We start from the raw sequence: 26,172 nt of genomic DNA on the forward strand, positions 1-26,172 counted from the left end.
GAAATACTCAAAACTTGTAAATGAATGAAAGAAAATGCCCACCTTCCCTTCAAACCTGCATTTATAATTCCAGCCTACTTTAATGCAAGTAGAATTTTATTCAAATCCCCTTCAATTTGGTTCCCATCAGTTACTCATTCTTGAATGTACATAATTTTATTTTGATCTTGTAACCACTGTTACCATTGCTGACTCCCCCACCATGGACATCCTCGAGGGCCACCGCTGACCAGATACACCGCTGGACCATCACAGACACACTGTGGCCACCAGGACAGCTGAGAGAGATTCTGTTCTGGTGACCACAGTACCTCTGTGCTCCAAGATCTCTTTGGGCCACTGCCCTCAGGAAGGAGGTACAGGAGCAACAGGACTGGCAGACATATTCTTCCCTCAGACTGTGAGACCACCAAGGTCTCATCACTAGGACAGCAAACAGTTTACTGTTTACCAGTTCTGCAAACTACGTGCAAATCTGAATGATATTTTATTAACTTATTAATGGTGATATTTTGCTTTATGTGCTGTGTGTGATATTTGTTTTGTGGGTGCACTGTGATCCAGAGGAATGTTTCATTTGATTGTGTATACGTACAGTCAGATGACAATAAACTAGAACTGAATTTAAACCAGTACACAGATCCTGCAGAGTGTGGATCATCCTTGATGCCCCCCCCAAAGCGTTTCCAGCATCAGGAGTGTGACGGAACACACTGCACTCAGCTGCATGAGAGCAGCTCCAGCAACACGTAACAAATTGGAGCTCAGTCAGGGCAAGGGAGCTCATACCTCACTCCTCACCACAGGGATCAGTGCCACCTCGAGGATCCCCTTTGAGTCACTCCATTGAGGCCCTCCGTTAGTTGGTTGGGGTTGACCATGGATGTCGTGTCCCAGCTGTCTACGTTAGTTGATACTCACGCCAGGACGGTACGATATGGAGAGCGAGCTGTTGCCCACGTGGCAGGCCTCCCCCCATCCCCACACAGCTGATGAATCCAAATGAACGGCAGAGACCGACACAGTTTGGCACCAGCAGCATCATCGGAGTCGCCAGTCAGCATTGAGCTCCATGCCTCAGGGACTCCAGCTCCGGATTTTCCCTCGGGGTTTACTCCTGAAGCATCCTCCATGAGCGGGTACAGCTGCAAGGCAGCGGAGGTGTGAGTTCAGAGATTTCCTTCTCCTAGATGAATTGCCAACTGTGGCAGACGAGCCCCATCTGCCCAGAATGACTTGCTTTAAGGCTCCAGTAGCCTCCCTTTGCCCCTTCTCCTGTCAGTAGAATTGATTCCACTACCTAAACCACACAGGAAGGCCGGGATCTGGACTTGGATATTTGAACCAGACCGCTGAGAGAATTTAATAGCTGGTGAGAGCTTATCTCCACCTCCTCCCCGTGTCTGGCCATGGCCACATCCTGAAATACAGTATATCACTGTTCCTTCATTGTCACCTGTGTCTAACTGTTGGAGCACCCTGTCCAACAGCACTGTGGGTGAAAGATTACAACAGTGCAGATAGAGACACAAGAGATGGCAGATGCTGGAATCCAGAGCAACACACAGTCCACTGGAGGAACTCTGCGGGTCGAGCAGCCTCTGTAGGGGGAAGGAATTGTCGGTATTTCCGGTTGAGACCTGGGTAAAGACCGACCTGAAACATCTTCATGGATGCTGCTCGCCCTGCTGACTTTGTCCAGAAGATTGCTTGTTGTTAACTTGAGAAGGCAGATACAGATGATCAATAAACGTTGGACAGTGATGCACGTGCCCTTGGAATGACTGTATACTCTCCCCTTCAAACCCTCAATTGTATTCTAGACGACAACTCACTAGCGCAGGGATTTTAGATAAGTGTCCCTCTATCAGATTCCATTCTGTACTTACCCCATTATAAGGTGGCAGGTAGCATGTCGCTCTACAGCGCCAGTGACCCGGGTTCAAATCCCACTGCTGTGCACGTGGATTTCTTCTGAGTGCTCTGGTTTCCTCCCACAGTCCAACAACGTACCGGTTAGTAGGTTAATTGGTCATTGTAAATTGTCCTGTGATTAGGCTGGGGTTAAATAGTGGGCTGCTAGGCGATGTGGCTCATTGGGCCAGAAGAGCCTGTTGTGCACAGTACCTCCAAATAAGTTTTTTAAAACTAATCCATTGCACTCACTTCCTAACCTCCTGCATCAGTGTCTGTTGTGTTGATAATGTATTGAGTAGACTGACCCCAGAATTGTGTCTCCTGTGTTAGGTTCTGTCTGCAGGCGGAGCGTTGCGCACCCTGGCTGCTGAGGACCGCCCAATGGGAGCTGATGGGATGTACAACAAGTTACGGATGTTGAACGTACCACCGGGGAGCTGGGGAGGACGGTCAGGCTGGTACCAGGGAACCTCAGTGGGAGGACGGGCCAGCGCAGGTAATGCCAGTGACTTGTCACAAGGATATGTCTTCGTAAGGTATAAGATCAGAATTAAGCCATTCAGCCCATTATGTCTGCCATTCAATTATGGCTGAAATATTTTCCCTTTCAACTAACTCCATTTTCTTTCCTTCTCCTCATAACCTCTGATGCCTTTACAAGTCAAAACTTATCAACCTGTGCTTTAAATACACCCAATGTCTTGGCCTCCTTCCACACCCATCAGTGGCACTGAATTCCACAGATTCAACACCCCCCTCCTCATCTCTGTTTGAAAGGGACCGTCGTTGTATTCTGGGGCTGTGTCCTTTGGCCCTAGATTCTCCTGTTATTGGAAAATCCACACTATCTATATAGGTCTTTCAATATTCTGTAGGATTCCCTTCATTCTTTTAAGCTCCAGCGACTACAGGTCCAGAGCCCTCAAATACTCCTCTCACGTTAACCCTTTTGTTGCCGAGATAATTATTGTGAAGCCCCTTTGGGCCCTCCAAAGGCCAGCACATCCTTCCTTAGGTATGGGGTCCAAAACTGCTCACAGTACTCCAGATGCAGGCTGTAACGCCTCAGCATGTTTAACCAGTTTGAAGAGTGGGGGACCTGAACTTGGAAGGTGGGAGCTGGTTAGAAACTGTTTGCTGGACGTGGATCTGATAGGCCAGATTATCTCCTCCAGTGATAACATTTCTCTGCTGTTCATGTCCTATTTCAGAAGCGTGAACACAAGGTATTTCTCCCTCTCTGTGCAGTGCTGTGGGATGCTGCTGTTTGAGGTTCAGATGAGAAGCAGAGGCCTTGCCTTCTCCCATGAAGGGGGTGGGGGGGGGATCTCCATGTGTCCTTGCCCTCTCCCACAGGGGGAAATCTCCCTGTGTCCTTGCCCTCTCCCACAGGGGGAAATCTCCCTGTGTCCTTGCCTTGTCCCACAGGGGAAAATCTCCCTGTGACCTTGCCTTCTCCCACAGGGGGAAATCTCCCGGTGTCCTTGCCCTCTCCCACAGGGGGAAAACTCCCTGTGTCCTTGCCCTCTCCCACAGGGGGAAATCTCCCGGTGTCCTTGCCTTCTCCCACAGGGGGAAATCGCCCAGTGTCCTTACCCTCCCACAGGGGGAAATCTCCCTGTATCCTTGCCCTCTCCCACAGGGGGAAATCTCCCGGTGTCCTTACCCTCCCACAGGGGGAAACCTACCTGTGTCCTTACCCTCTCCCACAGGGGAAATCTCCCTGTGTCCTTGCCCTCTCCCACAGGGGGAAATCTCCCGGTGTCCTTGCCCACTCCCACAGGGGGAAATCTCCCTGTGTCCTTACCCTCTCACAGTGGGAAATCTCCCAGTGTCCTTGCCCTCACCCACAGTGGGAAATCTCCCTGTGTCCTTGCCCTCTCCCACAGGGGGAAATCTCCCGGTGTCCTTACCCTCCCACAGGGGGAAACCTACCTGTGTCCTTACCCTCTCCCACAGGGGAAATCTCCCTGTGTCCTTGCCCTCTCCCACAGGGGGAAATCTCCCGGTGTCCTTGCCCACTCCCACAGGGGGAAATCTCCCTGTGTCCTTACCCTCTCACAGTGGGAAATCTCCCAGTGTCCTTGCCCTCACCCACAGTGGGAAATCTCCCTGTGTCCTTGCCCTCTCCCACAGGGGGAAATCTCCCTGTGTCCTTGCCCTCACCCACAGGGGGAAATCTCCCTGTTTCCTTGCACTCTCCCACAGGGGGAAATCTCCCTGTCCTTGCCCTCTCCCACAGGGGGAAATCTCCCTAAGTCCTTGCCCTCTCCCACAGGGGGAAATCTCCCTGTATCCCTGCCTTCTCCCACAGGGGGAAATCTCCCTAAGTCCTTGCCCTCTCCCACAGGGGGAAATCTCCCTGTGTCCTTGCCCTCTCCCACAGGGGGAAATCTCCCTGTGTCCTTGCCCTCTCCCACAGGGGGAAATCTCCCTGTGTCTTTACCCTCCCACAGGGGGAAATCTCCCTGTGTCCTTACCCTCTCACAGGGGGAAATCTCCTGGTGTCCTTGCCCTCTCCCGCAGGGGGAAATCTCCCGGTGTCCTTACCCTCCCACAGGGGGAAATCACCCTATGTCTTTGCCCTCTCCCACAGGGGGAAATCTCCCGGTGTCCTTGCCTTCTCCCACAGGGGGAAATCTCCCGGTGTCCTTGCCCTCTCCCACAGGGGGAAATCTCCCGGTGTCCTTGCCTTCTCCCACAGGGGGAAATCTCCCTGTGTCCTTACCCTCTCACAGGGGGAAATCTCCCGGTGTCCTGGCCTTCCCCCACAGGGGGAAATCACCCTGTGTCCTTACCCTCTCACAGGGGGAAATCTCCCTGTGTCCTTGCCCTCTCCCACAGGGGGAAATCTCCCTGTGTCCTTGCCCTCTCCCACAGGGGGAAATCTCCCTGTGTCCTTGCCCTCTCCCACAGGGGGAAATCTCCCTGTGTCCTTACCCTCCCACAGGGGGAAATCTCCCTGTGTCCTTACCCTCTCCCACAGGGGGAAATCTCCCTGTGTCCTTACCCTCCCACAGGGGGAAATCTCCCGGTGTCCTTGTCCTCTCCCACAGGGGGATATCTCCCTGTGTCCTTGCCCTCTCCCACAGGGGGAAATCTCCCTGTGTCCTTGCCCTCTCCCACAGGGGGAAATCTCCCTGTGTCTTTACCCTCCCACAGGGGGAAATCTCCCTGTGTCCTTAACCTCTCACAGGGGGAAATCTCCTGGTGTCCTTGCCCTCTCCCGCAGGGGGAAATCTCCCGGAGTCCTTACCCTCCCACAGCGGGAAATCACCCTATGTCCTTGCCCTCTCCAACAGGGGGAAATCTCCCGGTGTCCTTGCCCTCTCCCACAGGGGGAAATCTCCCGGTGTCCTTGCCCTCTCCCACAGGGGGAAATCTCCCGGTGTCCTTGCCTTCTCCCACAGGGGGAAATCTCCCTGTGTCCTTGCCCTCTCCCACAGGGGGAAATCTCCCTGTATCCTTGCCTTGTCCCACAGGGGGAAATCTCCCTGTGACCTTGCCCTCCCACAGGGGGAAATCTCCCGGTGTCCTTACCCTCTCCCACAGGGGGAAATCTCCCTGTGTCCTTACACTCTCCCACAGGGGGAAATCTCCCTGTGTCCTTACCCTCTCCCACAGGGGGAAATCTCCCTGTGTCCTTACCCTCCCACAGGGGGAAATCTCCCCGTGTCATTGCCCTCTCCCACAGGGGGATATCTCCCTGTGTCCTTGCCCTCTCCCACAGGGGGAAATCTCCCTGTGTCTTTACCCTCCCACAGGGGGAAATCTCCCTATGTCCTTGCCCTCTCCAACAGGGGGAAATCTCCCGGTGCCCTTGCCCTCTCCCACAGGGGGAAATCTCCCGGTGTCCTTGCCTTCTCCCACAGGAGGAAATCTCCCTGTGTCCTTACCCTCTCACAGGGGGAAATCTCCCGGTGTCCTGGCCTTCCCCCACAGGGGGAAATCACCCTGTGTCCTTACCCTCTCACAGGGGGAAAGCTCCCTGTGTCCTTGCCCTCTCCCACAGGGGGAAATCTCCCTGTGTCCTTGCCCGCTCCCACATGGGGAAACCTCCCTGTGTCCTTGCCCACTCCCACAGGGGGAAATCTCCCGGTGTCCTTGCCTTCTCCCACAGGGGGAAACCTCCCTGTGTCCTTGCCCTCTCCCACAGGGGGAAATCTCCCTGTGTCCTTACCCTCCCACAGGGGGAAATCTCCCGGTGTCCTTGCCCTCTCCCACAGGGGGAAATCTCCCTGTGTCCTTACCCTCTCACAGTGGGAAATCTCCCTGTGTCCTTACCCTCTCCCACAGGGGGAAATCTCCCTGTGTCCTTACCCTCTCCCACAGTGGGAAATCTCCCTGTGACCTTGCCCTCTCCCACAGGGGGAAATCTCCCTGTGTCCTTGCCCTCACCCACAGTGGGAAATCTCCCTGTGTCCTTGCCCTCTCCCACAGGGGGAAATCTCCCTGTGTCCTTGCCCTCACCCACAGGGGGAAATCTCCCTGTTTCATTGCACTCTCCCACAGGGGGAAATCTCCCTGTCCTTGCCCTCTCCCACAGGGGGAAATCTCCCTAAGTCCTTGCCCTCTCCCACAGGGGGAAATCTCCCTGTATCCCTGCCTTCTCCCACAGGGGGAAATCTCCCTAAGTCCTTGCCCTCTCCCACAGGGGGAAATCTCCCTGTGTCCTTGCCCTCTCCCACAGGGGGAAATCTCCCTGTGTCCTTGCCCTCTCCCACAGGGGGAAATCTCCCTGTGTCTTTACCCTCCCACAGGGGGAAATCTCCCTGTGTCCTTACCCTCTCACAGGGGGAAATCTCCTGGTGTCCTTGCCCTCTCCCGCAGGGGGAAATCTCCCGGTGTCCTTACCCTCCCACAGGGGGAAATCACCCTATGTCTTTGCCCTCTCCCACAGGGGGAAATCTCCCGGTGTCCTTGCCTTCTCCCACAGGGGGAAATCTCCCGGTGTCCTTGCCCTCTCCCACAGGGGGAAATCTCCCGGTGTCCTTGCCTTCTCCCACAGGGGGAAATCACCCTGTGTCCTTACCCTCTCACAGGGGGAAATCTCCCGGTGTCCTGGCCTTCCCCCACAGGGGGAAATCACCCTGTGTCCTTACCCTCTCACAGGGGGAAATCGCCCTGTGTCCTTGCCCTCTCCCACAGGGGGAAATCTCCCTGTGTCCTTGCCCTCTCCCACAGGGGGAAATCTCCCTGTGTCCTTACCCTCCCACAGGGGGAAATCTCCCTGTGTCCTTGCCCTCTCCCACAGGGGGAAATCTCCCTGTGTCCTTGCCTTCTCCCACAGGGGGAAATCTCCCTGTATCCTTGCCTTGTCCCACAGGGGAAAATCTCCCTGTGACCTTGCCCTCTCCCACAGGGGGAAATCTCCCTGTATCCTTGCATTGTCCCACAGGGGGAAATCTCCCTGTGACCTTGCCCTCTCCCACAGGGGGAAATCTCCCTGGTGTCCTTGCCCTCTCCCACAGGGGGAAATCTCCCTGTGTCCTTGCCCTCTCCCACAGGGGGAAATCTCCCTGTATCCTTGCCGTGTCCCACAGGGGAAAATCTCCATGTGACCTTGCCCTTTCCCACAGGGGGAAATCTCCCTGTATCCTTGCCTTGTCCCACAGGGGGAAATCTCCCTGTGACCTTGCCCTCTCCCACAGGGGGAAATCTCCCTGGTGTCCTTGCCGTCTCCCACAGGGGGAAATCTCCCTGTGTCCTTGCCTTCTCCCACAGGGGGAAATCTCCCTGTGTCCTTGCCTTCTCCCACAGGGGGAAATCTCCCTGTGTCCTTGCCCTATCCCACAGGGGGAAATCTCCCTGTGTCCTTGCCTTCTCACACAGGGGGAAATCTCCCTGTGTCCTTGCCTTCTCCCACAGGGGGAAATCTCCCTGTGTCCTTGCCCTCTCCCACAGGGGGAAATCTCCCTGTGTCCTTGCCCTCTCCCAAAGGGGGAAATCTCCTGGTGTCCTTGCCCTCCCACAGGGGGAAATCTCCCTGTGTCCTTGCCGTCTCCCACAGGGGGAAATCTCCCTGTATCCTTGCCCTCTCCCACACGGGGAAATCTCCCTGTGTCCTTGCCCTCTCCCACAGGGGGAAATCTCCCTGTGTCCTTGCCGTATCCCACAGGGGGAAATCTCCCTGTGTCCTTGCCCTCCCACAGGGGGAAATCTCCCGGTGTCCTTACCCTCTCCCACAGGGGGAAATCTCCCTGTGTCCTTACACTCTCCCACAGGGGGAAATCTCCCTGTGTCCTTACCCTCTCCCACAGGGGGAAATCTCCCTGTGTCCTTACCCTCCCACAGGGGGAAATCTCCCGGTGTCCTTGCCCTCTCCCACAGGGGGATATCTCCCTGTGTCCTTGCCCTCTCCCACAGGGGGAAATTTCCCTGTGTCCTTGCCCTCTCCGACAGGGGGAAATCTCCCTGTGTCTTTACCCTCCCACAGGGGGAAATCTCCCTGTGTCCTTAATCTCTCACAGGGGGAAATCTCCTGGTGTCCTTGCCCTCTCCCGCAGGGGGAAATCTCCCGGAGTCCTTACCCTCCCACAGCGGGAAATCACCCTATGTCCTTGCCCTCTCCAACAGGGGGAAATCTCCCGGTGTCCTTGCCCTCTCCCACAGGGGGAAATCTCCCGGTGTCCTTGCACTCTCCCACAGGGGGAAATCTCCCGGTGTCCTTGCCCTCTCCCACAGGGGGAAATCTCCCGGTGTCCTTGCCTTCTCCCACAGGGGGAAATCTCCCTGTGTCCTTGCCCTCTCCCACAGGGGGAAATCTCTCTGTATCCTTGCCTTGTCCCACAGGGGAAAATCTCCCTGTGACCTTGCCCTCTCCCACAGGGGGAAATCTCCCTGTATCCTTGCCTTGTCCCACAGGGGGAAATCTCCCTGTGACCTTGCCCTCCCACAGGGGGAAATCTCCTGGTGTCCTTACCCTCTCCCACAGGGGGAAATCTCCCTGTGTCCTTACACTCTCCCACAGGGGGAAATCTCCCTGTGTCCTTACCCTCTCCCACAGGGGGAAATCTCCCTGTGTCCTTACCCTCCCACAGGGGGAAATCTCCCCGCGTCCTTGCCCTCTCCCACAGGGGGATATCTCCCTGTGTCCTTGCCCTCTCCCACAGGGGGAAATCTCCCTGTGTCTTTACCCTACCACAGGGGGAAATCTCCCTATGTCCTTGCCCTCTCCAACAGGGGGAAATCTCCCGGTGCCCTTGCCCTCTCCCACAGGGGGAAATCTCCCGGTGTCCTTGCCTTCTCCCACAGGAGGAAATCTCCCTGTGTCCTTACCCTCTCACAGGGGGAAATCTCCCGGTGTCCTGGCCTTCCCCCACAGGGGGAAATCACCCTGTGTCCTTACCCTCTCACAGGGGGAAAGCTCCCTGTGTCCTTGCCCTCTCCCACAGGGGGAAATCTCCCTGTGTCCTTGCCCGCTCCCACATGGGGAAACCTCCCTGTGTCCTTGCCCACTCCCACAGGGGGAAATCTCCCGGTGTCCTTGCCTTCTCCCACAGGGGGAAATCTCCCTGTGTCCTTGCCCTCTCCCACAGGGGGAAATCTCCCTGTGTCCTTACCCTCCCACAGGGGGAAATCTCCCTGTGTCCTTGCCCTCTCCCACAGGGGGAAATCTCCTGGTCTCCTTGCCTTCTCCCACAGGGGGAAATCTCCCTGTGTCCTTGCCCTCTCCCACAGGGGGAAATCTCCCTGTATCCTTGCCTTGTCCCACAGGGGAAAATCTCCCTGTGACCTTGCCCTATCCCACAGGGGGAAATCTCCCTGTATCCTTGCCTTGTCCCACAGGGGGAAATCTCCCTGTGACCTTGCCCTCTCCCACAGGGGGAAATCTCCCTGGTGTCCTTGCCTTGTCCCACAGGGGGAAATCTCCCTGTGACCTTGCCCTCTCCCACAGGGGGAAATCTCCCTGGTGTCCTTGCCTTGTCCCACAGGGGGAAATCTCCCTGTGACCTTGCCCTCTCCCACAGGGGGAAATCTCCCTGTGACCTTGCCCTCTCCCACAGGGGGAAATCTCCCTGGTGTCCTTGCCCTCTCCCACAGGGGGAAATCTCCTGATGTCCTTGCCTTCTCCCACAGAGGGAAATCTCCCTGTGTCCTTGCCCTCTCCCACAGGGGGAAATCTCCCTGTGTCCTTGCCCTCTCCCACAGGGGGAAATCTCCTGGTGTCCTTGCCCTCCCACAGGGGGAAATCTCCCTGTGTCCTTGCCCTCTCCCACAGGGGGAAATCTCCCTGTGTCCTTACCCTCTCACAGGGGGAAATCTCCCGGTGTCCTGGCCTTCCCCCACAGGGGGAAATCACCCTGTGTCCTTACCCTCTCACAGGGGGAAAGCTCCCTGTGTCATTGCCCTCTCCCACAGGGGGAAATCTCCCTGTGTCCTTGCCCGCTCCCACATGGGGAAACCTCCCTGTGTCCTTGCCCTCTCCCACAGAGGGAAATCTCCCTGTGTCCTTACCCTCCCACAGGGGGAAATCTCCCTGTGTCCTTGCCCTCTCCCACAGGGGGAAATCTCCTGGTGTCCTTGCCTTCTCCCACAGGGGGAAATCTCCCTGTGTCCTTGCCCTCTCCCACAGGGGGAAATCTCCCTGTATCCTTGCCTTGTCCCACAGGGGAAAATCTCCCTGTGACCTTGCCCTATCCCACAGGGGGAAATCTCCCTGTATCCTTGCCTTGTCCCACAGGGGGAAATCTCCCTGTGACCTTGCCCTCTCCCACAGGGGGAAATCTCCCTGGTGTCCTTGCCCTCTCCCACAGGGGGAAATCTCCCTGTATCCTTGCCTTGTCCCACAGGGGGAAATCTCCCTGTGACCTTGCCCTCTCCCACAGGGGGAAATCTCCCTGGTGTCCTTGCCCTCTCCCACAGGGGGAAATCTCCTGATGTCCTTGCCTTCTCCCACAGAGGGAAATCTCCCTGTGTCCTTGCCCTCTCCCACAGGGGGAAATCTCCCTGTGTCCTTGCCCTCTCCCACAGGGGGAAATCTCCTGGTGTCCTTGCCCTCCCACAGGGGGAAATCTCCCTGTGTCCTTGCCCTCTCCCACAGGGGGAAATCTCCCTGTATCCTTGCCCTCTCCCACAGGGGGAAATCTCCCTGTGTCCTTGCCCTCTCCCACAGGGGGAAATCTCCCTGTGTCCTTACCCTCCCACAGGGAGAAATCTCCCTGTGTCCTTGCCGTCTCCCACAGGGGGAAATCTCCCTGTGTCCTTGCCCTCCCACAGGTGTAAATCTCCCGGTGTCCTTACCCTCTCCCACAGGGGGAAATCTCCCTGTGTCCTTACCCTCTCCCACAGGGGGAAATCTCCCTGTGTCCTTGCCCTCTTCCACAGGGGGAAATCTCCCTGTGTCCTTACCCTCCCACAGGGGGAAATCTCCCTGTGTCCTTGCCCTCTCCCACAGGGGGAAATCTCCTGGTGTCCTTGCCTTCTCCCACAGGGGGAAATCTCCCTGTGTCGCCCTCTCCCACAGGGGGAAATCTCCCTGCATCCTTGCCTTGTCCCACAGGGGAAAATCTCCCTGTGACATTGCCCTCTCCCAAAGGGGGAAATCTCCCTGTATCCTTGCCTTGTCCCACAGGGGGAAATCTCCCTGTGACCTTGCCCTCTCCCACAGGGGGAAATCTCCCTGTGTCCTTGCCCTCTCCCACGGTGGGAAATCTCCCTGTATCCTTGCCTTGTCCCACAGGGGAAAATCTCCCTGTGACCTTGCCCTCTCCCACAGGGGGAAATCTCCCTGTGTCCTTGCCGTCTCCCACAGGGGGAAATCTCCCTGTATCCTTGCCGTCTCCCACACGGGGAAATCTCCCTGTGTCCTTGCCCTCTCCCACAGGGGGATATCTCCCTGTGTCCTTGCCCTCTCCAACAGGGGGAAATCTCCCTGTGTCTTTACCCTCCCACAGGGGGAAATCTCCCTGTGTCCTTAACCTCTCACAGGGGGAAATCTCCTGGTGCCCTCTCCCGCAGGGGGAAATCTCCCGGAGTCCTTACCCTCCCACAGGGGGAAATCACCCTACGTCCTTGCCCTCTCCAACAGGGGGATATCTCCCGGTGTCCTTGCCCTCTCCCACAGGGGGAAATCTCCCGGTGTCCTTGCCTTCTCCCACAGGAGGAAATCTCCCTGTGTCCTTACCCTCTCACAGGGGGAAATCTCCCGGTGTCCTGGCCTTCCTCCACAGGGGGAAATCACCCTGTGTCCTTACCCTCTCACAGGGGGAAAGCTCCCTCTGTCCTTGCCCTCTCCCACAGGGGGAAATCTCCCTGTGTCCTTGCCCGCTCCCACATGGGGAAACCTCCCTGTGTCCTTGCCCTCTCCCACAGGGGGAAATCTCCCGGTGTCCTTGCCTTCTCCCACAGGGGGAAATCTCCCTGTGTCCTTGCCCTCTCCCACAGGGGGAAATCTCCCTGTGTCCTTGCCGTATCCCACAGGGGGAAACCTCCCTGTGTCCTTGCCCTCCCACAGGGGGAAATCTCCCGGTGTCCTTACCCTCTCCCACAGGGGGAAATCTCCCTGTATCCTTGCCGTGTCCCACAGGGGAAAATCTCCCGGTGTCCTTACCCTCTCCCACAGGGGGAAATCTCCCTGTGTCCTTACACTCTCCCACAGGGGGAAATCTCCCTGTGTCCTTACCCTCTCCCACAGGGGGAAATCTCCCTGTGTCCTTACCCTCCCACAGGGGGAAATCTCCCCGTGTCCTTGCCCTCTCCCACAGGGGGATATCTCCCTGTGTCCTTGCCCTCTCCCACAGGGGGAAATCTCCCTGTGTCTTTACCCTCCCACAGGGGGAAATCTCCCTATGTCGTTGCCCTCTCCAACAGGGGGAAATCTCCCGGTGCCCTTGCCCTCTCCCACAGGGGGAAATCTCCCGGTGTCCTTGCCTTCTCCCACAGGAGGAAATCTCCCTGTGACCTTACCCTCTCACAGGGGGAAATCTCCCGGTGTCCTGGCCTTCCCCCACAGGGGGAAATCACCCTGTGTCCTTACCCTCTCACAGGGGGAAAGCTCCCTGTGTCCTTGCCCTCTCCCACAGGGGGAAATCTCCCTGTGTCTTTGCCCGCTCCCACATGGGGAAACCTCCCTGTGTCCTTGCCCACTCCCACAGGGGGAAATCTCCCGGTGTCCTTGCCTTCTCCCACAGGGGGAAATCTCCCTGTGTCCTTGCCCTCTCCCACAGGGGGAAATCTCCCTGTGTCCTTACCCTCCCACTGGGGGAAATCTCCCTGTGTCCTTGCCCTCTCCCACAGGGGGAAATCTCCTGGTGTCCTTGCCTTCTCCCACAGGGGGAAATCTCCCTGTGTCCTTGCCCTCTCCCACGGTGGGAAATCTCCCTGTATCCTTGCCTTGTCCCACAGGGGAAAATCTCCCTGTGACCTTGCCCTCTCCCACAGGGGGAAATCTCCCTGTGTCCTTGCCGTCTCCCACAGGGGGAAATCTCCCTGTATCCTTGCCCTCTCCCACATGGGGAAACCTCCCTGTGTCCTTAACCTCTCACAGGGGGAAATCTCCTGGTGTCCTTGCCCTCTCCCGCAGGGGGAAATCTCCCGGAGTCCTTACCCTCCCACAGGGGGAAATCACCCTACGTCCTTGCCCTCTCCAACAGGGGGATATCTCCCGGTGTCCTTGCCCTCTCCCACAGGGGGAAATCTCCCTGTGACCTTACCCTCTCACAGGGGGAAATCTCCCGGTGTCCTGGCCTTCCCCCACAGGGGGAAATCACCCTGTGTCCTTACCCTCTCACAGGGGGAAAGCTCCCTGTGTCCTTGCCCTCTCCCACAGGGGGAAATCTCCCTGTGTCCTTGCCCGCTCCAACATGGGGAAACCTCCCTGTGTCCTTGCCCTCTCCCACAGGGGGAAATCTCCCGGTGTCCTTGCCTTCTCCAACAGGGGGAAATCTCCCTGTGTCCTTGCGCTCTCCCACAGGGGGAAATCTCCCTGTGTCCTTGCCGTATCCCACAGGGGGAAATCTCCCTGTGTCCTTGCCCTCCCACAGGGGGAAATCTCCCGGTGTCCTTACCCTCTCCCACAGGGGGAAATCTCCCTGTATCCTTACACTCTCCCACAGGGGGAAATCTCCCTGTGTCCTTACCCTCTCCCACAGGGGGAAATCTCCCTGTGTCCTTACCCTCCCACAGGGGGAAATCTCCCGGTGTCCTTGCCCTCTCCCACAGGGGGATATCTCCCTGTGTCCTTGCCCTCTCCCACAGGGGGAAATCTCCCTGTGTCCTTGCCCTCTCCCACAGGGGGAAATCTCCCTGTGTCTTTACCCTCCCACAGGGGGAAATCTCCCTGTATCCTTGCCTTGTCCGACAGGGGGAAATCTCCCTGTGTCCTTGCCTTCTCCCACAGGGGGAAATCTTCCTGTGTCCTTGCCCTCCCACAGGGGGAAATCTCCGGGTGTCCTTACCCTCTCACACAGGGGGAAATCTCACTGTGTCCTTGCACTCTCCCACAGGGGGAAATCTCCCTGTGTCCTTACCCTCCCACAGGGGGAAATCTCCCTGTGTCCTTGCCCTTTCCCACAGGGGGAAATCTCCCGGTGTCCTTACCCTCCCACAGGGGGAAATCTCCCTGTGTCCTTGCCCACTCCCACAGGGGGAAATCTCCATGTATCCTTGCCCTCTCCCACAGGGCGAAATCTCCCTGTGTCCGTACCCTCCCACAGGGGGAAATCTCCCTGTTACCTTGCCTTCTCCCACAGGGGGGAAATCTCCCTGTATCCTTGCCATCTCCCACAGGGGGAAATATCCCTGAGTCCTTGCCCTCTCCCACAGGGGGAAATCTCCCTGTATCCTTGCCCTCTCCCACAGGGCGAAATCTCCCTGTGTCCTGTCCTTACCCTCTCCCACAGGGGGAAATCTCCCTGTATCCTTGCCTTGTCCCACAGGGGAAAATCTCCCTGTGACCTTGCCCTCTCCCACAGGGGAAATCTCCCTGTATCCTTGCCTTGTCCCTTAGGGGGAAATCTCCCTGTGACCTTGCCCTCTCCAACAGGGGGAAATCCCCCTGGTGTCCTTGCCCTCTCCCACAGGGGGAAATCTCCCTGTGTCCTTGCCCTCTCCCACAGGGGGAAATCTCCCTGTATCCTTGCCCTCTCCCACATGGGGAAACCTCCCTGTGTCCTTAACCTCTCACAGGGGGAAATCTCCTGGTGTCCTTGCCCTCTCCCGCAGGGGGAAATCTCCCGGAGTCCTTACCCTCCCACAGGGGGAAATCACCCTACGTCCTTGCCCTCTCCAACAGGGGGATATCTCCCGGTGTCCTTGCCCTCTCCCACAGGGGGAAATCTCCCTGTGACCTTACCCTCTCACAGGGGGAAATCTCCCGGTGTCCTGGCCTTCCCCCACAGGGGGAAATCACCCTGTGTCCTTACCCTCTCACAGGGGGAAAGCTCCCTGTGTCCTTGCCCTCTCCCACAGGGGGAAATCTCCCTGTGTCCTTGCCCGCTCCCACATGGGGAAACCTCCCTGTGTCCTTGCCCTCTCCCACAGGGGGAAATCTCCCGGTGTCCTTGCCTTCTCCAACAGGGGGAAATCTCCCTGTGTCCTTGCGCTCTCCCACAGGGGGAAATCTCCCTGTGTCCTTGCCGTATCCCACAGGGGGAAATCTCCCTGTGTCCTTGCCCTCCCACAGGGGGAAATCTCCCGGTGTCCTTACCCTCTCCCACAGGGGGAAATCTCCCTGTATCCTTACACTCTCCCACAGGGGGAAATCTCCCTGTGTCCTTACCCTCTCCCACAGGGGGGAAATCTCCCTGTGTCCTTACCCTCCCACAGGGGGAAATCTCCCGGTGTCCTTGCCCTCTCCCACAGGGAGATATCTCCCTGTGTCCTTGCCCTCTCCCACAGGGGGAAATCTCCCTGTGTCCTTGCCCTCTCCCACAGGGGGAAATCTCCCTGTGTCTTTACCCTCCCACAGGGGGAAATCTCCCTGTATCCTTGCCTTGTCCGACAGGGGGAAATCTCCCTGTGTCCTTGCCTTCTCCCACAGGGGGAAATCTTCCTGTGTCCTTGCCCTCCCACAGGGGGAAATCTCCGGGTGTCCTTACCCTCTCACACAGGGGGAAATCTCACTGTGTCCTTGCACTCTCCCACAGGGGGAAATCTCCCTGTGTCCTTACCCTCCCACAGGGGGAAATCTCCCTGTGTCCTTGCCCTTTCCCACAGGGGGAAATCTCTCCGGTGTCCTTACCCTCCCACAGGGGGAAATCTCCCTGTGTCCTTGCCCACTCCCACAGGGGGAAATCTCCATGTATCCTTGCCCTCTCCCACAGGGCGAAATCTCCCTGTGTCCGTACCCTCCCACAGGGGGAAATCTCCCTGTTACCTTGCCTTCTCCCACAGGGGGGAAATCTCCCTGTATCCTTGCCATCTCCCACAGGGGGAAATATCCCTGAGTCCTTGCCCTCTCCCACAGGGGGAAATCTCCCTGTATCCTTGCCCTCTCCCACAGGGCGAAATCTCCCTGTGTCCTTACCCTCTCCCACAGGGGGAAATCTCCCTGTATCCTTGCCTTGTCCCACAGGGGAAAATCTCCCTGTGACCTTGCCCTCTCCCACAGGGGGAAATCTCCCTGTATCCTTGCCTTGTCCCTTAGGGGGAAATCTCCCTGTGACCTTGCCCTCTCCAACAGGGGGAAATCCCCCTGGTGTCCTTGCCCTCTCCCACAGGGGGAAATCTCCCTGTGTCCTTGCCCTCTCCCACAGGGGGAAATCTCCCTCTATCCTTGCCTTGTCCCACAGGGGAAAATCTCCCTGTGACCTTGCCCTCTCCCACAGGGGGAAATCTCCCTGGAGTCTTTGCCCTCTCCCACAGGGGGAAATCTCCTGGTGTCCTTGCCCTCTCCCACAGGGGGAAATCTCCCTGTGTCCTTGCCTTATCCCACAGGGGGAAATCTCCCGGTGTCCTTGCCTTCTCCCACAGGGGGAAATCTCCCTGTATCCTTGCCATCTCCCACAGGGGGAAATATCCCTGTGTCCTTGCCCTCTCCCACAGGGGGAAATCTCCCTGTATCCCTTGCCCTCTCCCACACGGGGAAATCTCCCTGTGTCCTTGCCCTCTCCCACAGGGGGAAATCTCCCTGTGTCCTTACCCTCCCACAGGGAGAAATCTCCCTGTGTCCTTGCCCCCTCCCACAGGGGGAAATCTCCCTGTTTCCTTGCTGTCTCCCACAGGGGGAAATCTCCCTGTATCCTTGCCTTGTCCCTTAGGGGGGAAATCTCCCTGTGACCTTGCCCTCTCCAACAGGGGGAAATCCCCCTGGTGTCCTTGCCCTCTCCCACAGGGGGAAATCTCCCTGTGTCCTTGCCCTCTCCCACAGGGGGAAATCTCCCTGTATCCTTGCCCTCTCCCACATGGGGAAACCTCCCTGTGTCCTTAACCTCTCACAGGGGGAAATCTCCTGGTGTCCTTGCCCACTCCCGCAGGGGAAATCTCCCGGAGTCCTTACCCTCCCACAGGGGGAAATCACCCTACGTCCTTGCCCTCTCCAACAGGGGGATATCTCCCGGTGTCCTTGCCCTCTCCCACAGGGGGAAATCTCCCTGTGACCTTACCCTCTCACAGGGGGAAATCTCCCGGTGTCCTGGCCTTCCCCCACAGGGGGAAATCACCCTGTGTCCTTACCCTCTCACAGGGGGAAAGCTCCCTGTGTCCTTGCCCTCTCCCACAGGGGGAAATCTCCCTGTGTCCTTGCCCGCTCCCACATGGGGAAACCTCCCTGTGTCCTTGCCCTCTCCCACAGGGGGAAATCTCCCGGTGTCCTTGCCTTCTCCAACAGGGGGAAATCTCCCTGTGTCCTTGCGCTCTCCCACAGGGGGAAATCTCCCTGTGTCCTTGCCGTATCCCACAGGGGGAAATCTCCCTGTGTCCTTGCCCTCCCACAGGGGGAAATCTCCCGGTGTCCTTACCCTCTCCCACAGGGGGAAATCTCCCTGTATCCTTACACTCTCCCACAGGGGGAAATCTCCCTGTGTCCTTACCCTCTCCCACAGGGGGAAATCTCCCTGTGTCCTTACCCTCCCACAGGGGGAAATCTCCCGGTGTCCTTGCCCTCTCCCACAGGGGGATATCTCCCTGTGTCCTTGCCCTCTCCCACAGGGGGAAATCTCCCTGTGTCCTTGCCCTCTCCCACAGGGGGAAATCTCCCTGTGTCTTTACCCTCCCACAGGGGGAAATCTCCCTGTATCCTTGCCTTGTCCGACAGGGGGAAATCTCCCTGTGTCCTTGCCTTCTCCCACAGGGGGAAATCTTCCTGTGTCCTTGCCCTCCCACAGGGGGAAATCTCCGGGTGTCCTTACCCTCTCACACAGGGGGAAATCTCACTGTGTCCCTTGCACTCTCCCACAGGGGGAAATCTCCCTGTGTCCTTACCCTCCCACAGGGGGAAATCTCCCTGTGTCCTTGCCCTTTCCCACAGGGGGAAATCTCCCGGTGTCCTTACCCTCCCACAGGGGGAAATCTCCCTGTGTCCTTGCCCACTCCCACAGGGGGAAATCTCCATGTATCCTTGCCCTCTCCCACAGGGCGAAATCTCCCTGTGTCCGTACCCTCCCACAGGGGGAAATCTCCCTGTTACCTTGCCTTCTCCCACAGGGGGGAAATCTCCCTGTATCCTTGCCATCTCCCACAGGGGGAAATATCCCTGAGTCCTTGCCCTCTCCCACAGGGGGAAATCTCCCTGTATCCTTGCCCTCTCCCACAGGGCGAAATCTCCCTGTGTCCTTACCCTCTCCCACAGGGGGAAATCTCCCTGTATCCTTGCCTTGTCCCACAGGGGAAAATCTCCCTGTGACCTTGCCCTCTCCCACAGGGGGAAATCTCCCTGTATCCTTGCCTTGTCCCTTAGGGGGAAATCTCCCTGTGACCTTGCCCTCTCCAACAGGGGGAAATCCCCCTGGTGTCCTTGCCCTCTCCCACAGGGGGAAATCTCCCTGTGTCCTTGCCCTCTCCCACAGGGGGAAATCTCCCTGTATCCTTGCCTTGTCCCACAGGGGAAAATCTCCCTGTGACCTTGCCCTCTCCCACAGGGGGAAATCTCCCTGGAGTCTTTGCCCTCTCCCACAGGGGGAAATCTCCTGGTGTCCTTGCCCTCTCCCACAGGGGGAAATCTCCCTGTGTCCTTGCCTTATCCCACAGGGGGAAATCTCCCGGTGTCCTTGCCTTCTCCCACAGGGGGAAATCTCCCTGTATCCTTGCCATCTCCCACAGGGGGAAATATCCCTGTGTCCTTGCCCTCTCCCACAGGGGAAATCTCCCTGTATCCTTGCCCTCTCCCACACGGGGAAATCTCCCTGTGTCCTTGCCCTCTCCCACAGGGGGAAATCTCCCTGTGTCCTTACCCTCCCACAGGGAGAAATCTCCCTGTGTCCTTGCCCCCCTCCCACAGGGGGAAATCTCCCTGTTTCCTTGCTGTCTCCCACAGGGGGAAATCTCCCTGTGTCCTTGCCCTCCCACAGGGGGAAATCTCCTGGTGTCCTTACCCTCTCCCACAGGGGGAAATCTCCCTGTGTCCTTACCCTCTCCCACAGGGGGAAATCTCCCTGTGTCCTTACCCTCTCCCACATGGGGAAATCTCCCTGTATCCTTGCCTTCTCCCACAGGGGGAAATCTCCCTGTGTCCTTACCCTCTTACAGGGGGAAATCTCCTGGTGTCCTTGCCCTCTCCCGCAGGGGGAAATCTCCCTGTGTCATTACCCTCTCACAGGGGGAAATCTCCCGGTGTCCTGGCCTTCCCCCACAGGGGGAAATCACCCTGTGTCCTTACCCTCTCACAGGGGGAAATCTCCCTGTGTCCTTGCCCTCTCCCACAGGGGGAAATCTCCCTGTGTCCTTGCCCGCTCCCACATGGGGAATCCTCCCGGTGTCCTTGCACTCTCCCACAGGGGGAAATCTCCCGGTGTCCTTGCCTTCTCCCACAGGGGGAAATCTCCCTGTGTCCTTGCCCTCTCCCACTGGGGGAAATCTCCCTGTGTCCTTACCCTCCCACAGGGGGAAATCTCCCTGTGTCCTTGCCCTCTCCCACAGGGGGATATCTCATGGTGTCCTTGCCTTCTCCCACAGGGGGAAATCTCCCTGTGTCCTTGCCCTCTCCCACAGGGGGAAATCTCCCTGTATCCTTGCCTTCTCCCACAGGGGAAATCTCCCTGTCTCCTTACCCTCTCACAGGCGGAAATCTCCTAGTATCCTTGCCTTGTCCGACAGGGGGAAATCTCCCTGTGACCTTGCCCTCTCCCACAGGGGGAAATCTCCCTGGTGTCTTTGCCCTCTCCCACAGGGGGAAATCTCCTGGTGTCCTTGCCCTCTCCCACAGGGGGAAATCTCCCTGTGTCCTTGCCTTCTCCCACAGGGGGAAATCTCCCTGTGTCCTTACCCTCCCAGAGGGAGAAATCTCCCTGTGTCCTTGCCCCCTCCCACAGGGGGAAATCTCCCTGTTTCCTTGCTGTCTCCCACATGGGGAATCCTCCCGGTGTCCTTGCCCTCTCCCACAGGGGGAAATCTCCCGGTGTCCTTGCCTTCTCCCACAGGGGGAAATCTCCCTGTGTCCTTGCCCTCTCCCACAGGGGGAAATCTCCCTGTGTCCTTACCCTCCCACAGGGGGAAATCTCCCTGTGTCCTTGCCCTCTCCCACAGGAGGAAATCTCATGGTGTCCTTGCCTTCTCCCACAGGGGGAAATCTCCCTGTGTCCTTGCCCTCTCCCACAGGGAGAAATCTCCCTGTATCCTTGCCTTGTCCCACAGGGGAAAATCTCCCTGTGACCTTGCCCTCTCCCACAGGGGGAAATCTCCCTGTATCCTTGCCTTGTCCCACAGGGGGAAATCTCCCTGTGACCTTGCCCTCTCCCACAGGGGGAAATCTCCCTGGTGTCCTTGCCCTCTCCCACAGGGGGAAATCTCCCTGTGTCCTTGCCCTCTCCCACAGGGGGAAAATCTCCCTGTGACCTTGCCCTCTTCCACAGGGGGAAATCTCCCTGTATCCTTGCCTTGTCCCACAGGGGGAAATCTCCCTGTGTCCCTTACCCTCCCACAGGGGAAATCTCCCTGTTACCTTGCCTTCTCCCACTGGGGGGAAATCTCCCCGGTGTCCTTGCCCTCTCCCACAGGGGGAAATCTCCCTGTATCATTGCCCTCTCCCACAGGGCGAAATCTCCCTGTGTCCTTACCCTCCCACAGGGGGAAATCTCCCTGTGTCCTTGCACTCTCCCACAGGGGGAAATCTCCCGGTGTCCTTGCCCTCTCCCAGAGGTGGAAATCTCCTGGTGTCCTGGCCTTCTCCCACAGGGGGAAATCTCCCTGTGTCCTTGCCCTTTCCCACAGGGGAAATCTCCCTGTGTCCTTGCCCTCTCCCACAGGGGGAAATCTCCCTGTGTCCTTGCCCTTTCCCACAGGGGAAATCTCCCTGTGTCCTTGCCTTCTCCCACAGGGGGAAATCTCACTATGTCCTTACCCTCCCACAGGGGGAAATCTCACTGTCTCCTTGCCCACTCTCCAGGGGGAAATCTCCCTGTGTCCTTGCCTTCTCCTACAGGGGGAAATCTCCCTGTGTCCTTGCCCTCTCCCACAGGGGAAAATCTCCTGTGTCCTTACCCTCCCACAGGGGGAAATCTCCCTGTGTCCTTACCCTCCCACAGGGAGAAATCTCCCTGTGTTCTTGCCGTCTCCCACAGGGGGAAATCTCCCTGTGTCCTTGCCCTCCCACAGGGGGAAATCTCCCGGTGTCCTTACCCTCTCCCACAGGGGGAAATCTCCCTGTGTCCTTACCCTCTCCCACAGGGGGAAATCTGCCTGTGTCCTTACCCTCTCCCACAGGTGGAAATCTCCCTGTGTCCTTGCCCTCTCCCACAGGGGGAAATCTCCCTGTGGCCTTACCCTCCGACAGGGGGAAATCTCCCTGTGTCCTTGCCCTCTCCCGCAGGGAGAAATCTCCTGGTGTCCTTGCCTTCTCCCACAGGGGGAAATCTCCCTGTGTCCTTGCCCTCTCCCACAGGGGGAAATCTCCCTGTATCCTTGCCATGTTCCACAGGGGAAAATCTCCCTGTGACATTGCCCTCTCCCAAAGGGGGAAATCTCCCTGTATCCTTGCCTTGTCCCACAGGGGGAAATCTCCCTGTGACCTTGCCCTCTCCCACAGGGGGAAATCTCCCTGGTGTCCTTGCCCTCTCCCACAGGGGGAAATCTCCCTGTGTCCTTTTCCTCTCCCACAGGGGGAAATCTCCCTGTATCCTTGCCTTGTCCCACAGGGGAAAATCTCCCTGTGACCTTGCCCTCTCCCACAGGGGGAAATCTCCCTGTATCCTTGCCTTCTCCCACATGGGGAAATCTCCCTGTGTCCTTACCCTCTCACAGGGGGAAATCTCCTGGTGTCCTTACCCTCTCCCGCAGGGGGAAATCTTCCTGTGTCCTTACCCTCTCACAGGGGGAAATCTCCCGGTGTCCTTGCCCTCTCCCACAGGGGGAAATCTCCCTGTGTCCTTGCCCGCTCCCACATGGGGAAACCTCCCTGTGTCCTTGCCCTCTCCCACAGGGGGAAATCTCCCGGTGTCCTTGCCTTCTCCCACAGGGGGAAATCTCCCTGTGTCCTTGCCCTCTCCCACTGGGGGAAATCTCCGTGTGTCCTTACCCGCCCACAGGGGGAATTCTCCCTGTGTCCTTGCCCTCTCCCACAGGGGGAAATCTCCTGGTGTCCTTGCCCTCCCACAGGGGGAAATCTCCCTGTGTCCTTGCCCTCTCCCACAGGGGGAAATCTCCCTGTATCCTTGCCCTCTCCCACACGGGGAAATCTCCCTGTGTCCTTGCCGTCTCCCACAGGGGGAAATCTACCTGTGTCCTTGCCCTCCCACAGGGGGAAATCTCCCGGTGACCTTACCCTCTCCCACAGGGGGAAATCTCCCTGTGTCCTTACCCTCTCCCACAGGGGGAAATCTCCCTGTGTCCTTACCCTCTCCCACAGGGGGAAATCTCCCTGTGTCCTTGCCCTCTCCCACAGGGGGAAATCTCCCTGTGTCCTTACCCTCCCACAGGGGGAAATCTCCCTGTGTCCTTGCCCTCTCCCACAGGGGGAAATCTCCTGGTGTCCTTGCCCTATCCCACAGGGGGAAAACTCTCTGTATCCTTGCCTTGTCCCACAGGGGAAAATCTCCCTGTGACCTTGCCCTCTCCCACAGGGGGAAATCTCCCTGTATCCTTGCCTTGTCCGACAGGGGGAAATCTCCCTGTGTCCTTGCCTTCTCCCACAGGGGGAAATCATCCTGTGTCCTTGCCCTCCCACAGGGGGAAATCTCCGGGTGTCCTTACCCTCTCACACAGGGGGAAATCTCCCTGTGTCCTTGCCCTCTCCCACAGGGGGAAATCTCCCGGTGTCCTTACCCTCCCACAGGGGGAAATCTCCCTGTGTCCTTGCCCACTCCCACAGGGGGAAATCTCCCTGTATCCTTGCCCTCTCCCACAGGGCGAAATCTCCCTGTGTCCTTACCCTCCCACAGGGGGAAATCTCCCTGTGTCCTTACCCTCCCACAGGGGGAAATCTCCCTGTGTCCTTGCCCTTTCCCACAGGGGGAAATCTCCCGGTGTCCTTACCCTCCCACAGGGGGAAATCTCCCTGTGTCCTTGCCCCACTCCCACAGGGGGAAATCTCCATGTATCCTTGCCCTCTCCCACAGGGCGAAATCTCCCTGTGTCCGTACCCTCCCACAGGTGGAAATCTCCCTGTTACCTTGCCTTCTCCCACAGGGGGGAAATCTCCCTGTATACTTGCCATCTCCCACAGGGGGAAATATCCCTGTGTCCTTGCCCTCTCCCACAGGGGGAAATCTCCCTGTATCCTTGCCCTCTCCCACAGGGCGAAATCTCCCTGTGTCCTTACCCTCTCCCACAGGGGGAAATCTCCCTGTATCCTTGCCTTGTCCCACAGGGGAAAATCTCCCTGTGACCTTGCCCTCTCCCACAGGGGGAAATCTCCCTGTATCCTTGCATTGTCCCACAGGGGAAAATCTCCCTGTGACCTTGCCCTCTCCCACAGGGAGAAAATCTCCCTGGTGTCTTTGCCTCTCCCACAGGGGGAAATCTCCTGGTGTCCTTGCCCTCTCCCACAGGGGGAAATCTCCCTGTGTCCTTGCCTTCTCCCACAGGGGGAAATCTCCCGGTGTCCTTGCCTTCTCCCACAGGGGGAAATCTCCCTGAATCCTTGCCATCTCCCACAGGGGGAAATCTCCTGGTGTCCTTGCCCTCCCACAGGGGGAAATCTCCCTGTGTCCTTGCCCTCTCCCACAGGGGGAAATCTCCCTGTATCCTTGCCCTCTCCCACACGGGGAAATCTCCCTGTGTCCTTGCCCGCTCCCACAGGGGGAAATCTCCCTGCGTCCTTACCCGTCCACAGGGAGAAATCTCCCTGTGTCCTTGCCGTCTCCCACAGGGGGAAATCTCCCTGTGTCCTTGCCCTCTCCCACAGGGCGAAATCTCCCTGTGTCCTTACCCTCCCACAGGGGGAAATCTCCCTGTGTCCTTACCCTCCCACAGGGGGAAATCTCCCTGTGTCCTTGCCTTCTCCCACAGGGGGAAATCTCACTATGTCCTTACCCTCCCACAGGGGGAAATCTCACTGTCTCCTTGCCCACTCTCCAGGGGGAAATCTCCCTGTGTCCTTGCCTTCTCCTACAGGGGGAAATCTCCCTGTGTCCTTGCCCTCTCCCACAGGGGAAAATCTCCCTGTGTCCTTACCCTCCCACAGTGGGAAATCTCCCTGTGTCCTTACCCTCCCACAGGGAGAAATCTCCCTGTGTTCTTGCCGTCTCCCACAGGGGGAAATCTCCCTGTGTCCTTGCCCTCCCACAGGGGGAAATCTCCCGGTGTCCTTACCCTCTCCCACAGGGGGAAATCTCCCTGTGTCCTTACCCTCTCCCACAGGGGGAAATCTGCCGGTGTCCTTACCCTCTCCCACAGGTGGAAATCTACCTGTGTCCTTGCCCTCTCCCACAGGGGGAAATCTCCCTGTGGCCTTACCCTCCGACAGGGGGAAATCTCCCTGTGTCCTTGCCCTCTCCCGCAGGGAGAAATCTCCTGGTGTCCTTGCCTTCTCCCACAGGGGGAAATCTCCCTGTGTCCTTGCCCTCTCCCACAGGGGGAAATCTCCCTGTATCCTTGCCATGTTCCACAGGGGAAAATCTCCCTGTGACATTGCCCTCTCCCAAAGGGGGAAATCTCCCTGTATCCTTGCCTTGTCCCACAGGGGGGAAATCTCCCTGTGACCTTGCCCTCTCCCACAGGGGGAAATCTCCCTGGTGTCCTTGCCCTCTCCCACAGGGGGAAATCTCCCTGTGTCCTTTTCCTCTCCCACAGGGGGAAATCTCCCTGTATCCTTGCCTTGTCCCACAGGGGAAAATCTCCCTGTGACCTTGCCCTCTCCCACAGGGGGAAATCTCCCTGTATCCTTGCCTTGTCCCACAGGGGAAAATCTCCCTGTGACCTTGCTCTCTCCGACAGGGGGAAATCTCCCTGGTGTCTTTGCCCTCTCCCACAGGGGGAAATCTCCCTGTATCCTTGCCCTCTCCCACAGGGGGGAAATCTCCTGGTGTCCTTGGCCTCCCACAGGGGGAAATCTCCCTGTGTCCTTGCCTTCTCCCACAGGGGGAAATCTCCCTGTATCCTTGCCCTCTCCCACAGGGGGAAATCTCCCTGTGTCCTTGACCTCTCCCACAGGGGGAAATCTCCCTGCGTCCTTACCCGTCCACAGGGAGAAATCTCCCTGTGTCCTTACCCACCCACAGGGAGAAATCTCCCTGTGTCCTTGCCCCCTCCCACAGGGGGAAATCTCCCTGTGTCCTTGCCCTCCCATAGGGGGAAATCTCCCTGTGTCCTTGCCCCCCTCCCACAGGGGGAAATCTCCCTGTTTCCTTGCCGTCTCCCACAGGGGGAAATCTCCCTGTGTCCTTGCCCTCCCACAGGTGGAACTCTCCTGGTGTCCTTACCCTCTCCCACAGGGGGAAATCTCCCTGTGTCCTTACCCTCTCCCACAGGGGGAAATCTCCCTGTGTCCTTACCCTCTCCCACAGGGGGAAATCTCCCTGTATCCTTGCCTTCTCCCACATGGGGAAATCTCCCTGTGTCCTTACCCTCTCACAGGGGGAAATCTCCTGGTGTCCTTACCCTCTCCCGCAGGGGGAAATCTCCCTGTGTCCTTACCCTCTCACAGGGGGAAATCTCCCGGTGTCCTTGCCCTCTCCCACAGGGGGAAATCTCCCTGTGTCCTTGCCCGCTCCCACATGGGGAAAC

At 57.9% G+C, this 26,172-nt stretch overlaps 1 protein-coding gene across 1 annotated transcript in view; it reads left to right on the plus strand.

Annotated features, from left to right (window-relative positions):
* Positions 1-26,172, plus strand: part of LOC132382825 (paired box protein Pax-6-like) — a 110,358-nt gene that overhangs the window by 47,008 nt on the left and 37,178 nt on the right. Inside the window, exon 2 of the mRNA XM_059953277.1 lies at positions 2,248-2,413. Coding sequence (XP_059809260.1) covers positions 2,299-2,413 — 115 coding nt within the window. The 5' untranslated portion in view covers positions 2,248-2,298. The remainder of the gene's footprint in view (positions 1-2,247; positions 2,414-26,172) is intronic.

Source organism: Hypanus sabinus, chromosome 29, assembly GCF_030144855.1.
Source record: "Hypanus sabinus isolate sHypSab1 chromosome 29, sHypSab1.hap1, whole genome shotgun sequence".
NCBI classification, from domain to species: domain Eukaryota; kingdom Metazoa; phylum Chordata; class Chondrichthyes; order Myliobatiformes; family Dasyatidae; genus Hypanus; species Hypanus sabinus.